This window comes from Pungitius pungitius, chromosome 12, assembly GCF_949316345.1.
Source record: "Pungitius pungitius chromosome 12, fPunPun2.1, whole genome shotgun sequence".
Classification (NCBI taxonomy): Eukaryota; Metazoa; Chordata; class Actinopteri; order Perciformes; family Gasterosteidae; genus Pungitius; species Pungitius pungitius.
This window is the reverse complement of record NC_084911.1, coordinates 99928-117314: the sequence shown is the minus strand read 5'-3', so window position 1 is coordinate 117314 and position 17387 is coordinate 99928. Positions and strand designations below refer to the sequence as shown.

General features: G+C 42.4%; 1 protein-coding gene across 1 annotated transcript; it reads left to right on the top strand.

Annotated features, from left to right (window-relative positions):
- Nucleotides 1-2482: 2482 nt before the first annotated feature.
- On the top strand, nt 2483-16071 carry cdc27 (cell division cycle 27). Its single transcript, XM_037477062.2, has 20 exons — nt 2483-2645; nt 5672-5747; nt 5952-6099; nt 6280-6405; nt 6674-6771; nt 6858-7003; nt 7144-7364; nt 9684-9783; nt 9921-10030; nt 10145-10244; nt 10354-10534; nt 10653-10825; nt 12482-12634; nt 12844-12924; nt 13017-13144; nt 13253-13370; nt 13450-13578; nt 15106-15180; nt 15255-15384; nt 15721-16071. Exons 1-20 carry the CDS (start codon nt 2619-2621, stop codon nt 15810-15812), a joined length of 2412 nt encoding a protein of 803 aa, XP_037332959.1. The 5' UTR covers nt 2483-2618; the 3' UTR covers nt 15813-16071.
- Nucleotides 16072-17387: the final 1316 nt, after the last annotated feature.

The window sequence follows — 17387 nt, the reverse complement described above, 5'->3', positions numbered from 1 at the left end:
GATGCGTTTATCCAAAGCACATTTCAGGAATCAGGAATAAGGAGACGTTTATTGCCATTATATGTTAGACATACATGGAAATTGTCTTGGCATTGTCTTGGTACCATAAGGGTACAAACTCAAAAGAACAAGAAACAAGAACGTGCAATTTCAAGTGCAATTTCCATCAAGGTAGAATAGAGAGAAGGGAGAAAGCAGAGCCTGAGACACCAAGTTCCTGAAGGGAGGAAATACGGATCTGGTTTACTGTCTCAAATGCAGCAGAAAGGTCCAGAAGGATGAAGACAAAGGAGAGAGAGGCGGCTCTGAGACGGCAAGGAGAGCAGTCTCTGTAGAATGGCTTTGAAGCCTGACTGGTGGGGGTCAAGGAGGTTGTTACGGTGGAGATAGGAGAGTTGGTTAAAGATGCACGTTCAAAGGTTTTGGACATTAGGGAAGAAGAGAGACCGGTCTGTAGTGGTTTTCTTCAGAAGGGTTGAGAGTGAGTTCTCCTTCAGAGAGTTGGGGAAACAGCCAGATAAGAGGTAATTCAACTCAAACAACCTACCAACCTACCTATTAAACAAATGTTAATGATTTTAAAATGGGATTATAGCTAAATATTAATGTATTTGCTGTTAACTATGCAGGAGTGACCAAATGACGTTGACAGTGTAGCCAGACACAAACTGTTATTACAATATATATCCGGCTTCCATTTTTCAAATGACATAGAAAACAAAGGACAGTGTAACGATTCTCCAACAGCGGGCAATGGATTAATGTTAAGCTACCATAGCCTTTAGCTAGTTCCCGCTAACTTAATGATTAGCGCGTTTGTTGACCTGGCTAAATGTTAGCTTTGTAAATATTTGAGTTGTTTTATTTTAGTGGAGGGGTTGATATGGAAACAATCTGTGCAAAGCAGGCTAAATTAATTTTTGAAGCCATTACACTGGTATGTGTTTTAGCTATACCATATCCTATCCAAGTGAGTACATTATAATCATGCCTATATATCAAATTATGCTGATCATAATAAAATACTGTTTTCACGTTGACATGTTATTGCTGAAAGGACAGTGATGATGATGATGATGCAATGATGTCAGGGTGCGTTAACTCTATTATTTAGATTCTAAAGCAGAAGGGCAAACTATTTTTCTACCACATTGTGAAATGAAGAGTTTTCGGTGTCTGATATACGTTTCGGAGGTATTTAAGTGACACTATGAGAGAATGTGTGTTGATTGTGGTTGATTCTGCTCCTACACAACATTTCTCTTGTGAAATTGTTTAGGTCAGGTTTTTGTAAGGACCCTGGTTTTCTTGTGATCTGCCCATGAACCAATTTCCCCATTCATGACCACACCTTAAAAAAAAGAAAGTTGGATGAACTAAAAATTTCAACAAACTTCAATACAATTTTGAAGAAAAACAAAGCGTGAGTGTTGTATGGTGTCTGGTGTGTCTCTAACCCCCATCCTGCTTGGCTCTCAAACCTTCTGACCTCAACCAGGACAAGACAGTGACTCCCTAACTGAGCACTATGAAAGAGCTTTTGATTATCACACTACAAGACCTACAACAGTCTAGGTTATGAAAGTCAGCCATCAGTATAAAACAAATCAGTCAATTAAATGCATTTCAACGTTTTCAAACACGTGATTCAGTAGTTAGAATTAATACACGCTGCTCGTGTAGCTGTAACAAGTTAGTGAGAATGACCTAACACAATACTAACCTGTCAGAAGATAACATTTCTGTCCTGTTTAAATGGGATTTGCACGGCTAACGGATGCAGTGCTGCTAGCATCAGTTAGCCACTAGCTTTCGCTAATGACTGAAAAGCTTTGTGTAAAAGTTGAAAATGTGTAGGTTGCTTTCTCCACTACACAAAACAACTAAAATCCCCATATCATTTTAATTTAATTTAAAGGTTGGTTAAACGTACCTGTGTGGACTCCAGCTCCAACAACTCACCAAATTGTTTTGGATCATACAACTTTATTGCGCTAACTAACATTATTCCCTTAAATGTCAATAATTTATATTTTCAAGTTTTACCACTTATAAATATTATTTTTTTATAATATATTTATTAAAAAAATATATTTTTTATAATATATTTATATATACAAGTTATATATTATATTTATATGTATAAGTTTTTTTTTACAGTGCACAATTGATGGTGTAGGAAAAAAAAAACTCATTGTGTGTTTTCAATACTACTGGAACTGGACAGTATTTGTTTTTCCTCACCCTCTCTGATTCTGAATGCAATTTTGTGAACGTTGTGGAAGGTTACATTAAATTACATGACATGGTTTTATCCAAAGCGACATACAATAAGTGCATTTAAGTTCCTGATTCCCGAGGGACCCCTAGAGGTGAATTAACGACATTTCACCAGCAAGGAGGCGCCTCCGCAGCTTCGGCTCCTCCCGTTGGTCAGTCGTTAATCTCCGTCTCAACCGTCTACCCTCCTCGGTATTTCTCGGTTTTGTTCGGCTTTTAACGGTCGGTGAGTTCAAATCTTCGGCTGCAGCTCCTTCTGGAGACCGAAGTAAAGAAAGAGCCGAGAGAAAAGAGGGAAAACGGACGACAAGATCAGAGAGACAGGGTCCTGAAGCGGAATGACGGTGCTGCAGGAACCCGTCCAGGTACAAACACACCTTCACCTCGTTGTCATGAGCGGGGAGCGAGTATTTACGAAGTCCGTGTTTCGTTCTCCGTCCCGGCCTCAGCGGCAGGTCCAGTCCGCGGTGTGAGACGTTTGGTCTGCTGAAGGCCTCCAGCGCTGTACCGATGGCATTGGTGTTAAATACCCGGGTCATCGCCGTGAGGGTCGGTCCGCCTCAGGCCGTTTGGGTCAAGACTTTAACAGAAAGATGGTTCTTCGGTCGCAGCCGGCAGCTTGGTTTTTGTTCAGATAGCGTAGGTCAATCCAGACCCCCTTTTAAAAAAAGGTCACTTTAAGGTTTCCGTTGGTGTGGGTGACAAAATAAAATGATTTGAATCATTATTGTGACCTCTTGTTAATCAATTAGTAGCTTTTTTTGCTTCGGCACAGACCTGATTCACATCACGTCTGTCGGTTGGTGTTAAATAATACAACATTGGTGTTTGTGTCTGAGGTCACAATGCGCATACAGTTCTTTAAGTTTATATTCTACTACAACTAAGCATGTCCGATTCAATGTGCGTGTCCCGAGATCATACGTGGATTATATTTATTATCAAGGGTCCTTATGAAGAGTTATGTGCTGATGAGCGGGGCAAAACCATTTCAAACGGGTACTGCATTATTAGCGTTGCTAATGCTAACAGTGAAGCTGTGTTAGCCCGCTAACACGGCGGCTAACGTTTAGCTTAACAAATTCAGGGGAAAAGATCCACCCATAGTTCACCAGTGGACACTAACTGGCTTAGCGAGAATCTGTTCCGTTGTTAGTTTATGGTTGTCTCCAAACCCGCTTCAGACGCTAACTAACATCAGTTAGCTGCTGGTTAACAGGAGCCATATTAGCTATCAGCTGGCTAGCCTCTAGTTGCTAACAAACATCAGCCAGCTGCTGGTTAGCTTCTGAATCATAACCCAGGAATCGTTTGTTGCCATAATATGTCAGACATACATAACTCTAACCAAACATCATCTGACATATCGGCCAGACTCCGACCTAATGTGTCGGTCTGAATGTATATCATTGTTATATTAGTGACATCATAACTGAATAAACAGGCTGCTACAACATGTCTTACTTCCAACATTTTCGAACTGAAGATCATTAGAAACCATCTCTCTGATGCCTTAACAGCGTCCAACCTGACTAACCCTCAGATCAGCTGACCAGGTGATCATATGACACTCGCACCTTTTCAATCTGAAGTAAGCATTAACCCACTTAGTATTGTAATATTCGTGCCATAGGGTTACATAGAATGTCTGCACGCCAATTTGCAACAGCGTGGTTCCTTTGTTGTGCAAGTTTAACGGCCCAAATGAACAGGTAAAAAGTGATTTACAACTGGGGGGGGTGATAGAGTCAGGCAGATGGTTTGAACTCATCTATTTATGCCCCCCAAAATGTTTGTGCACGTGCCTGTTGTTATCATCTGGTAACCACAGGCCTGTCTGTGATGCTCAGACACAATGTGTCCATCAAGTGTGTCCTTAGTGTAGGACAGGAGGGACAATCGATGAATGGCCTGGTTTCCTCTCACAGCTTCCTGTTTATGCGTCTACTTATCTGACAGAACATTCCTAAAACCAAAAAGAAAACTGAAATACTCCCTTTTTCATTCTCTATGTATTGTATCTATTAATTATTGGAATGTATGTACTGTATTTACTTACTTACCAAGATCAGTCTTGTTCAGCCAGAAGGAGTATTTTCCATCTGACAGCAAAGCGGTCAAAACCTGTCTTTGGGTGGTGACTGTCCGCTAGGACAATTGAATATTCACTTTAAAAAACACTTATGTTCGAATATATTTGCATATCTGGTTGCTACGGAGGAGACGTACGTTACGCCCAGACTGAAAGTCACGTGCGCGTCTTTCCTCATCGAGGAAATCGATAGGTTGTGAATTAGGCGTCAATAACAGGACAAATTAATACAATGAGACATACCTACTGGTATAGGTACTTTCTTTTAAGTTGAAACATATTCAACAACACATTAGTTACACAAAGATAAGTAAATGAACTAAAGGCCGCAGACCTGGGCCTCTCAGCGGTTTAAATGAACGACATCAATGAACAAAAGCTGAGTGCTGATCAAGACTTTTGTGTAATTTAAGGTCGCGATTCTTGTCCCAAATATGGCAGTGACTGAAACCATACTGAGCATGAATTAAAGTTTACAGAGTTACCGACATGGAACGCTGTGAGCGAGCTGTGGTTAACGTCAACTGAAACGGCCAATAATCAAAGCTCATCTGTTTTATTCATGGAATATAAAGTCAGTACAGCAGCACCTGCTGCTGTGTGTTTTTATTTTTTGGATTTGAATATTAATTTTCACATTAAAATATGTTTTTTAACAACTATTTGAATAAAGATTATTCGTGGTGAGCAACTTGTCCCATAGTCACCACCATGGGAGCGTTAAAAAACGCACATATATTTGTTTGCTGGTCACGTGACAGCGCCGCCGCGAGCCACACCGAGCGCAAAGGAGGGTTTTTTAAAAGCTTTAGAGGCCGATCTAGTGGTAGGGGAAACACTGAGCAAATTCATACCAGATTGTGCGTTTTAATGGTATATCACAGTAAACCCAATCATTGACAACTCGCTCACAATGACCTTTTAATGAATCATGTTTTATGATAAACTTAAATCAGATTTTTCAAAATCCAAAGCCTGCCAAACAGGAGAATCCTCCTCTCTTGGGCACAAGTTGTGTTGGTGAATGTCTGGTCTCTCGTTGTTCCTCCTGCATCACTCTTATCCATGTTTTAATGTAGCAACGAAGCTTCTTTTTTTATAGCATTTAAGCTATACCCAAAATGCAGTTTGGTGGTGTGATAATATAAACGTTCAATTATTAGTGTTATAAATTGTTTGTGTCACAAAGTGTTGTGGTGTTTTACTAGTAAAACTAAATTCCCATACAACACTCTACTTTAAGGTACCAGTTCTCTGACTGATGCATTCTGGGAAAACCTGTCTCTTTCTGTGTCTCAGGCTGCAGTGTGGCAGGCTCTCAACCACTACGCCTACCTGGATGCTGTGTTCCTCGCTGAGAGGCTCTACGCTGAAGGTAACCTGAGTGTCTGATCACATGTCTGTCTCTTGATGAGGAGGCCATGTTCAATTCATTTTATTTTATATAGCCAAAAATTACAAATTTGCCTCAGAGGGCTTTCCAGTCGGTACATATGTGACATCCTCTGTCCCAAAACCCTCCCATCGACTCAGGATGTGCAGCTTTACCTGTCTGTGTGTCTACCTGTCTCTGTCTCAGTGAGGTCAGAGGAGGCCCTGTACCTGCTGGCTACATGTTACTACCGCTCTGGGAAGCCGTATAAAGCATACCGGCTGCTGAAGGCTCACAGCTGCTCCACACCGCAGGTTCGATTCCTTTTGGCAAAGTGCTGCGTGGAACTCAGCAAGTAAGCAACAAAACGAGTTTAAAACCAGTCACTAACCATTTCTTACCTGTAGAAACTGACGTTGTTGTGTGTGTATACGTTTATATTCAATGGAGCTCCTAATTCTGACCCATTTGAAAATGGAATAAACCCTGAATCTGCCTCACTGCTTGTCTTCCTCTACCTACCTGTCTCTCTCAGGCTTGCTGAAGGAGAACAGGTTCTGATTGGTGGAGTGCTGAACAAACAGAAGAGTCAAGATGACATCATCACAGAATTTGGAGACTCTGCCCCCTTCACACTGTCGTTACTGGGACATATTTACTGGTAAATGAATCCAGTCTGATACATATAAACATATATTCACACTTTTGGTTTCCTGCCTGGCTGAGGTAAACTTTTACATTAACCACTAAAATTAATGTGAGAAGTGACGCAATGAAGAAACGCTGTAAATCACGCTTCACCTATATCGTCAACATAAAAATGATAAACATTCATCAATATTTCTTTGCTCTAAAAACAAATCTATAATACAATAGCTTTCGGATGTTAGAGACACTGCTTACAGACCCGTCTCTCTCTTTCTGAGCAGTAAGACGGATCGTGTCGCTAAAGGTGCAGAGTGTTTCCAGAGAAGTTTAACTCTGAATCCCTTCCTCTGGTCGCCTTTCCAGAACCTCTGTCACCTAGGTAACGTGCACACACACACGTACACACGCACATGCGCTGCGTTACACTAATTGACTTCATTGTGTGATTTAATTTTTATGTTGCAGGAGAGAAACCAGATCCAGATCAAGTCTTTAGGTTGTCCTCTCTACACAACTCTTCTATAGCACCTCTCCCTCCATCTGTTAGCCCTGCTCAGAACCCGTCCCACCGCCTAGACACCGCCCTCATGGAGACGCCCCAGGACACACTGGTATGTACAACACACCTCCACTCCTTCCAGTAATCAAATTAAATTATTCGATTACTGAGATGAGTGTAGTCAGATGATCAGATTGTTGAGGTGGATATTGTCTGATAATAGTGCTGAAATATGTTGTATTTTCTCCCCAGGAGTTAAATCGTTTGAATCTAGAATCATCTAATGGAAAGCTGATGTCTGATTTATCGGTTTCCTACATTGACTCCTCCCTAATCTCACCTGAGACCGGCTCACTAATTGGCAACTCGGTTTCCATGGCGTCAGCTGGTTCCCTATTGGCTAAACAGAACAAGCCCAAGAGTGGGCGGAGTTTACTTGGGGGACCTGCGGCACTGAGCCCACTGACGCCCAGGTGAGCTATTTCACATGTTAGCAATGGGTACCGCTGGGCCACGAATCAACGTTTCTATCAGGATGAATCATTTTTTGTGATTAGGCATGGCGTATTAGTGGGCCCAACAACGCCGAACAGACTTATTTGCGCCATATTAATGTCAGTGTGGAACTGCCGTGCGTGCAAAAATTTACTCCTTTTTTAATTGTAATTGCACATTTTTTCAGGAGGAGCGGGGCGGCTCTGTTACAATGGTAGAGGGAAACACTGGAGTTGGCGTGTTAGCCTATTAGCCTATTAGCGTGTTAGCGTGTTAGCTGTTGTGGCTGCTGATGGTGCCACCAAAGCAATGCCAGTGCCTCGACTAACATTAGATCATAAAAATGATCTATTGCAAAGTTAACTTATGCGGGCGAGCTGTACCCAGGATGCAGTTTGGCGGCTTATTTTATAAATTATTAGTGTTACAAATTGGGTATGTGCTACTTTATATTACGTAACATTGCAGGAGGTTTGCTCAACAATAACGCCGTGTGTGGCTCTTAAAGAGCACACGGTGTCTTGAACAGTTCTTTGGCACATAAGTATGATGTGAATAGGGCTGTCACATTATCACTTTTTTATTGCGATATGCATTACATTCATTACATGTCATGTAGCTGACACTTATGCATTTATAACCCATGGTTTTTACATTTCACCCAGGGAGCAATTAGGGCTTAGGGTCTCGCTCAAGGACACATGGGGCAGCTAGGATTCAACCTTGCGGTTCCCAGCACACCTGTCTTCTCCATGCGCCACCATCGCCTCCTGATATGCGATATTATTATTTTCAGACCATTTTTTGCCACTAATCACCTAATAACAATAATACAAGATTAAAATAGCACAATAATGGAAGAAAACTGTTAGATGAACAAATAATGTCTTATTCTTTTAGAATATTTAAAAAATATATCCTAAATAAATAAAATGAAAACATAAATACACCTCTGTAAACAAAATAATGTACATTTTATTGACTGCCTAAACCAAAACACCCAAAAAAGCCCAAACAGCATCATCTGCGAGGTCATAAATGGAGCTACAATAGAATATGTAGGCAATGACTAAACCGGAACAGAACCAAAATAATAACGGCGTGAATCATGTGAGCAGCACACAACAAAGAAAACAGCAAATTGGTTTGAAACAAACATTTAGAACAAAGTATTATTGGCTCTAAATCTTTGGCGAAATGTAACTCTTAAAACAATGCTTTCCAACCTATTTAATAAAAGAAAAATAACTTACCAAATCAAACAAAGGCCTCGTGGTTGATAAGCTGTTCGTTCAGGTCTCGTTTAAAGTTGCGTTGAGAAGGAAAGACCCAGGTCCCACCACCTTCTAGGCTGTTAGCTGCAGGGAAAAGGCACGTTTGAGAGGCGGATGCAACTCGTGTCCGCAACCCGTCACCCGTTTGACGATGACAAATCGGTAGGCGGGGAGCATATGGTGCGAATGGCCAAAACCAGAGCTGACGCAAAGGCGGAGCTTGCGGACGGACGCTGGATCCGCCCTGGAGCAGACTGCTATCCTCACTCACCAGTACAAGATAGTGTTGGGGGACATTAGTCTGTGCCTTCCTCAACTCTCCTTTAGCCAGCTCAGGTTGAAGGTGATTCCTACAAAGTGGGACAAAAGGGACTTTGTAGGAATGGCACGGCTGCATGACCCTTTTCACCATCCAGTCCACGGGAAACAGCCAAATGGCGGTTATGTCCAATTGAGCCACAGCCAGCCAAAATTACGTAGTGCAGCCACAATGTTAGCATTGTGTTGTCTGTAGTTACAACCGTTGTTTGCAGCATAATTTTAAATGCTGGTTATTCGACCGTGTTTAATATAGTTGGTGAAGTCCGGTCCCTGATCCAAGCCAACAAGCTAACGGCTACCATCATGTAGCGCTGGAAGCAGCAGTCACCCAGACGTGCTTCCTGTAGGAGATGTCTGCGGCTACGGATGCTATTTAGTAAAAAAAGCACAACACCCTGTGATCATTTGACGCGAGTCGGACATCCACTACATGGTTGATGCAGAGGAAAAACAATGGCGGAAAGTTCAACTGTTTTCAGATAAGCCACGCCGACAGTGCTGCTTTACTTTGTTTGAGGCGACACAAAACATTTGCGTTGCTTTGTCAATGCAGTATACGACCCGCCCGCCAAATGCTTGTGACCAACACGTTGAAAGTAATTTAAGAAACTGCATCGATGCACAAGAACATAATTGTTGGTGATAATGACACCACTGCAGGTTTATACATCAAATTTAATATTTACTGTTTGCTTTCTGTAGTTTTGGTATTCTGCCCCTGGAGCCCAGCCCGGGAGACCCCACATATCTACAGAACTATTCAGCTACCATGGAAACACAATCTACTGCTCCCAGCAAGAAGGTACACTTAATACTCACGCTATACACACATTATAAACATGTTGCACACATCAACAAGTTACACACACACACAGGCCTCTCTAGCTGAGACATTCTGAATCTTCACAATGAATGTGGGTTGTTTTGTCTGTCTTTCAGTCTGTCTCCAGGATCAGTCAGTCAAAATCTGTTTTCAGTCAGAGTGGAAACAGCAGAGATGTTCTTCCCATCCCCTTCAACCAATCACAGAGCTCCGCCCCTCACACCAGGTAACTATAGCAACCAGTCACAGATCTATTTAGTCTGACCAAAGATTTCTGGACCAATCAGAAAGCAGCAGGGCAGCCTCACATATGTCTGACAACTTGACCTGTCTGTCTTAGTGGCTCTCCTCAGGTCCTCAGTCCTAGTATGTCTGGTCCTCCAAATGTTCAGCCCAGAAGAAGCTCCAGACTGTTTACTAGTGCCAGTTCTACTGCCAAGGTACTGTGTTACTACAGAAACTATGCAGTACTGCTCTACTGTTGGGTGAAACTAATACTGATTTAAATACTACTCTACTGCATGTTAATGTATATATCTGGTTCTGCAGGAGAATAGCAAGAAGTTAAAGATGAAGTTTCCTACAAAGATTCCCAACAGGAAAACTAAATGTAAATCTGCAAAGACGTCCAATAGCAGCAACCTGAATGAGAGTCTGGATATCTTGAGGCTAGACGCCAGTCTGAGTCTCCCAGACACCAAGATCCCCCAGTACCAAAGGGCTGCTGCAGGTACTGCTACTAATACTAGTATGAGACACTGCAAGGCTCTGAGTGAGTCTACCTGAAGCTTAAACCCTCTACAACGAGACTCCGACATCATTGTCATAAACCATGTCTCTGTACACAGACAGCGTGATGGCGTTGCTACGGGAGCTTGGACGCGGTTACCAGGCGTTGTGCTCGTACAACTGCAGAGAAGCCATCAACATGTTGACCTCGCTGCCTCCTCAGCACTACAACACCGGATGGGTCCTCACTCATATCGGCAGGGCTTACTTTGAGTTGGCCGAGTACACGCAGGTGGGTTATCCATAAATATTGTATTTTTGTGTATCAGGAATCAGCAGGGTTTGTATGGTCATGGAAAACCTGGAAAAATCATGGAATTTTAAAATGGTCAATTCCAGGCCTGGAAAAGTCATGGAAAAAAAAAATCTGATAAATAAACATTTTGGAAAAGTCATGTAAATTAGTTAGTATTAGTATCAAAAGTTCATGTCATTCATTTAAGATTAGTTTGAAATATTTCATATGCTTTTGAATGTTCATGTTCACGCATAAAATATAAGCAGGACGCAAATAATGGCACCGTGGTTGTGTGAACGCACCTCAACAGTTTGGTGGCCATAAAGACAACAGCTCAGGGATCATCCACTGTGCCAGGCAAGTGTAGATTTAACTGTAGTTGGATACATATGGAAAAGTGCCTGTTACGACAAACAAAGACCCGGGAAGAGCAGAATGTAAGTAATGTGGAGGCAGAACATTAGATATTTCAAACATGGGAGAGCGGCATGTGATAAAGGAAGCAGACATCAGTCCGCTGCCCCTAGCGACGCTACTACAGGAACCCCATCGGAGGGCGACTGCTAGCGAAGACAATGGACCACAAGGCAGATAAGACAACATAGTGCAAGAAAATGGCATGTTCAATTTAGAATTTGACTCTACGGTGGTGGTTCGCAAGTCAGTTGTCGTTAACACTCTGGAGCAACGCCAGGAATGCCCCTTTGCAAACTTTATCTTTGACATTATCATGGTCTTAGGCCTTTTATGTCAACGTATAACCAGGAGCTTCTGATGTACCATTCAAAATTAAAGCTTCTCAGAATACCACTCAAGAGCCAATTTCTTTCAATATCTCAATCACCAGACTACATTTGGTCATTTTCAGATTAGGCTTAAAAGGAAAGAATCAATACTTTCATGACCATTTCATTTCAGACAGATAGTACACATCCCCATGGTGTCACTAGGGGATAACCAGGACATTCTGATATACCATCACAAAATAAAAGCCTCTCAAAATACCATACATGACACAACTTCCTTCGAAATCATTCAAAAATTGTTTTTGTGCTACGCACATAGTTTAATATTTCTTCCAGCAAAATGAAACTTTTAGAGCCCAAGGTCTCAAGAGCACACTGCGTGGATTTGAAAAGAATCGGGTTTAATCACTGGGAGGAGATCAGTCTTTTACAACACTAAGAAATTATGAAAATATGCCAAAAGGGCACATCTTTAATGATTAAATGCAGCGCCCCCTAATCTTCAAAAATGATGGTGGGTTCAATGTTGACACATACTACAATTTTGGTGAGGGCAGGTCAAGCCATTTGGAAGTTAAAAATTTGACAGATTAAGCTACACCCTTGCGACGTTAATTAGCCCATATCTCATCAAAACAATGAGTTATCAGCACTATTCTGATATATCAAGGGCACATTGAACCAATAATGATCCACCGACGGTTGTGTGGCAATTAAAAGTAACTCAAAATTTAAAGTCAAGTGGCGAGCATGTTGAGGATGTTCTGTCCAGACTCCTTCATCTGAGCATGCACGAGCCTCTGAAAGACAAACTTGTGCACGTGCTGCAAAGCATTGTTAATATCTTACAGGTTATCTTGGACAGCACTAACGTGTGTGTATACGGTGGCCTGTCTGTTTGTAGGCGGAGCGTCTGTTCAGTGAGGTTCGAAGGATCGAGTCGTACAGAGTTGAAGGAATGGAGATTTATTCAACAACACTGTGGCACCTACAGAAAGACGTGGCGCTGTCCGCTCTGTCCAAGGACCTGACCGACATGGACAAGAACTGTCCCGAGGTTGGTTCTGCACTGACCTACAACATGGACTTTTCCCTGTATAGATATACAATATTTCTTCTAGGTTTACCAGGTGAAGGGTGACTGTCTGACGGTGTGGTGGGGGGTGTCTCTGTGTCTGTGTGCCCGTCGGGTCGGAACTCCGCCTTACGTAGAGACCAGTGGACAATTGTCAACGTATTGATATATCTGGCGGTTTGTCTCTGCAGGCCTGGTGTGTAGCAGGAAACTGTTTCAGTCTGCAGAGAGAGCATGACATCGCCATCAAGTTCTTCCAGAGAGCTATTCAGGTGAGACTCTGTTACCGTGGTTACTGAGGTGGGTTTGGGGGCGGGTTCTCTCGTGTATCCAACCTGTCTTGGCCTTCTCATCTGTCTCTCAGGTGGACCCGGGCTTTGCATACGCCTACACCCTGTTGGGTCATGAGTTTGTTTTGACAGAGGAGTTGGACAGAGCACTTGCCTGTTTCCGCAACGCCATCCGAGTTAACAACAGACACTACAACGCCTGGTACGATATGGGATTATGCTAATCGAAGGGTTGACTCCTCCTGATATTGGGTCCTTAAACCAGACTCTCTCTCTCTCTGTGTGTGGTTGTGTGTGTGTGTTGGTTCAGGTATGGTCTGGGGATGATTTACTACAAACAGGAGAAGTTCAACTTGGCAGAAATCCACTTCAAGAAAGCGCTGAGCATCAACCCTCAGAGTTCTGTGCTGCTCTGTCACATTGGAGTGGTACGTAGCTTGTAACATCCGCCTCGTAGCATGTAGCGTCAGTCTACTGCTAGTGAACAGTGTGTGTGTGTGTGTGTAGGTGCAGCATGCGTTGAAGAAGTCTGATGCTGCTTTAGAGACCCTCAACAGAGCAATCGTCATCGACCCCAAAAATCCCCTCTGCAAGTTCCACCGGGCCTCCATACTCTTTGCCAACGATAAGTACAAGGTAATCAATACGGATTCATACTAATGCATGCATTCATACTGCGATCTTGATCCAGAGGTTTAAATACAGCTACTTTGAAGGACATTGGTACCTTTTTATATGAATCTATAATGAAATCTGGGGCGATGTGGACGCATTGAGTAGTGTGAAAACCCTCCCAAAAAAAGGGAAGAAACCTTAGGGAGAACGTCAGAGGAGGGATCCTAAACAATGTAAAAGATGTACAATACATTCAACTCCTCTAACAGAAATGATACAAGTAATTGCAAGTAGCAGAACAAGTGTACGGCAGGACCACTGCAGGGACAACCACCATCAGATCGAACCACCATCCACAGAGGCTTCTGTGGGGAGGGAGAGCAGAAAGATGTTGGTTTATGATGACAGTAATATGAATCATATTTAAAGTAATGATGATGGCAGCAGCAGGTGTCAGCAGAGCCATGAGCCAGGAGTCAGAACCGGGGTCCAAACGGAACTATGATCCACGGAGACCTGCTAGGCGAGAAAGCACAAAAAACTACGTAAAGAAGCTTAATTAGTGATGTACATTAATAAAACATGGATGATTGTGGGAGGAGAGAGTGAGAGTGAGAGAGGGGCTCGGTGTGTCCTAAGAAGTCCCCCGGCAGTCTAAGCCTAGAGCAGCTTAACTAAGGGCTGGTCCAGGCTAACCTGAGCCAGCCCTAACTATAAGCAATATCAAAGAGGAACGTTTTAAGCTTTATCTTAAATGAACTGACCGAGTCTGCCCCCCGGACTGAAAGTGGAAGCTGGTTCCACAAAAGAGGAGCTTGATAACTGAAGGCTCTGGCCCCCATCCTACTTTTTAAAACTCTAGGAACCACAAGTAGCCCAGCATCTACGGAGCCAGATGCCTTGTAGGACAATACGGTGTAACAAGCTCTTTAAGATAAGACGGTGCCTCACCAGCAAGTGCCTTGTAGGTGAGGAGAAGTACCTTAAATTCTATTCTTGATTTAACAGGAAGCCAGTGCAGAGAAGTTAATACAGGAGTTATATGATCCCATTTCTTAGTTCTTGTTAATACACGTGCTGCAGCATTCTGAATCAGCTGGAGAGGTTTAAGCGATTTACAAGAGCAGCTTGATAACAAAGAATTACAGTAATCCAGTCTAGAAGTAACAAATGCATGAACTAGTTTTTCTGCATCACTTTGAGACAGGAAGTTCCTGATTTTCGATATATTACGTAGATGAAAAAAGGCAGTCCTTGAAGTCTTCTTTATATGAGAGTTGAAGGACATATCCTGGTTGAAGAGAACTCCAAGATTTCTGACGGTGCTGTTGGATACCAGAGCAGTTCCATCCATAGAGACTGTATCACGTGACAGCTGACTTCGAAGGCGCTCTGGGCCTATCATGATAACTTCCGTTTTACCGAGTTTAACATCAGGAAGTTGCAGGTCATCCAAGTTTTGATGTCTCCAAGACAATCCTGAAGTCTATGTAATGTAAAACCAATGTCTGACCCATGTGTCTCTCTCCCTCACTTGACTCTCTGCAGGCTGCTCTCCAGGAGTTGGAGGAGTTAAAACAGATAGTTCCCAAAGAGTCTCTGGTCTACTTCCTCATAGGAAAGGTATTGATTGTCCTTTGACCTTTTTGAGGCGTGAAACCTTTCCCCAGTTAACTTGTGTGCCTGTCTCTCCTCAGGTGTATAAGAAGCTGGGTCAGACTCACCTGGCTCTGATGAACTTCAGCTGGGCCATGGACTTGGACCCTAAAGGAGCAAACAACCAGATCAAAGAAGCCATTGACAAGAGATACCTGCCCGAGGACGAAGGTGAGACAGGCACAACTACGATCAATAAGTGTGATCAGTGACATCAGCAGGCAGTCGAGCTACCACCGGATACTCAGTAGGAGTAGTGAAACAACACTGAACACAGTAACAGCTCTTCTCTTCATCTTAGATGTGTTACTGGTGTTTCCTGTAATCTGTGTTACTGGTGTCCTCACAGTATGGGTTCCTTCTGTAGATGGTTAGGGTGGTTGCACTAGCTGCCCTGGACACTGATTCAGGATCAGATGATTTCAGTTAAAGACAAGTTATTGTAGCATGTCTCTCTCTCTTTGTCCACTTGCCTCTCGCCATTTGTGTCTCCCTGTACCTGTCTAGCTGCTGAAGTGGACGACAGTCAGGAGAGCAGTGTCATGACAGATGCTGACGACACACAGCTCCACACGGCTGAGAGTGATGACGTCCTTTAGCCCCGCCCCTGCATTTACCCCACCCGCTTCTCCACCCAATCCCTTCCCTGATTGGTTTGAGCAGTGCTGTTGCAAGACAATATTTTGTCTGGCAGCTCCTCAGCCCCGGCTCTCCTTCCTGTCTTCTGATTGGCTGATACAGACTGCTGAAGCTCCGCCTTTCCTCCGTTGTCATGCTTGTCCTTTGACATCACAGCTGTTTTTTATGTTCTTTTTATCATCGCTATGGAAATAAAACAATAAAAACATGTAAACCCTGCCCTTGCTGTCTGTTTGTCTACCCTCCATACGAGGGCCAATCACAGCTCTCTTCACCAATTCGGTTAGGTGAGTGAATACTGATTAAACAGGAACTCCAGCAAGGGGTCGTCACACAAAGAACAAAAGATTGATCTCCAAATCAACTGCTGGGTGAGAATCTGGTTGGTTTGTAACTTCAATCTTTGAAACAAAGTTTGTCTCGGTGTAGCTACAGTGGGACAGACAACTTATACATTGATCAATAACTTTGACATCACACTGTCACTTTGACTCAATGTGCAACTTCATTAATAAATACTATAATGTGATATACTAAAATATTAGGCAAAGTAACATATGTTATCATATTCTACCTTATAGTATATAATATATCACACAATACACTCCTGAACAGAAGAAGAGCTTCAAAATGCAGAAGGAAGACACAAAAATAAAGACAGTCCTCCGGTGTGGTGCCAGTTGGTTGCTTGTTTTTATTATTTCCATGTGATCAACTTCTTCTGGATGTTGGGTAAGGGTTGTTATCTCCACAGGTTCAGGATGTCGATGTTCATGTGATATCTTTCTGCGTGTCTCTCCGTATCCGTCCATAGATATACCTCCATGCTATTCTTTTTATTGAAGGTGATATGATAGGCTAAACAGAACCTCTGTTCAGGTGCGTGGGACCGTCACCCATTCTGTAGGCGGGCGGTGCGAATGTCCCACAGCATCAGACAGTCCTCCACCCTCTGACCCCTGACATTACTGTTGGAGCTCAGTTACATTTGATTTTGTAATAAGTTACAATCCATAACTTTCTGAAATTATTTTCTGGTTATAAAATGATGAAACATTCGGAGGAAACTATAAAATCCAAAATCTGAAATGTGTTGACAACATGGTTTTATACTTTTAATATTTGCACTTCCCATTATTTGCATATTTGCACTGTAAATATACCTATTCATACTAATTGTTGTAATTGACATTTGCATTCTGCTGAGGTAGCTAATAATAATTCCTTACGGTAAAGGAGCGAGTTTAGGGCCTTGTAAAGGTTACCATGGTAACCACAGTAGCAATACTAAATCAATACAAAAGGCATTATTTATGAACTTTGTAAATGCTCAATTGATTTTACAAAAAGATATTGAACGTTTCCATGTGACCTTCTATAGCCAGTGATTAAAATCTAATGTATAAATTAAAACGAACTGTGGTGACAGTTTGTGACGAACATGAAAGATATTGATTCAATTTTGATTTAATTCCCAACTTTGAATAAGTTGTTAGATAAGTGTAAATAAGATATAAGTGAGAAGATGATAATAA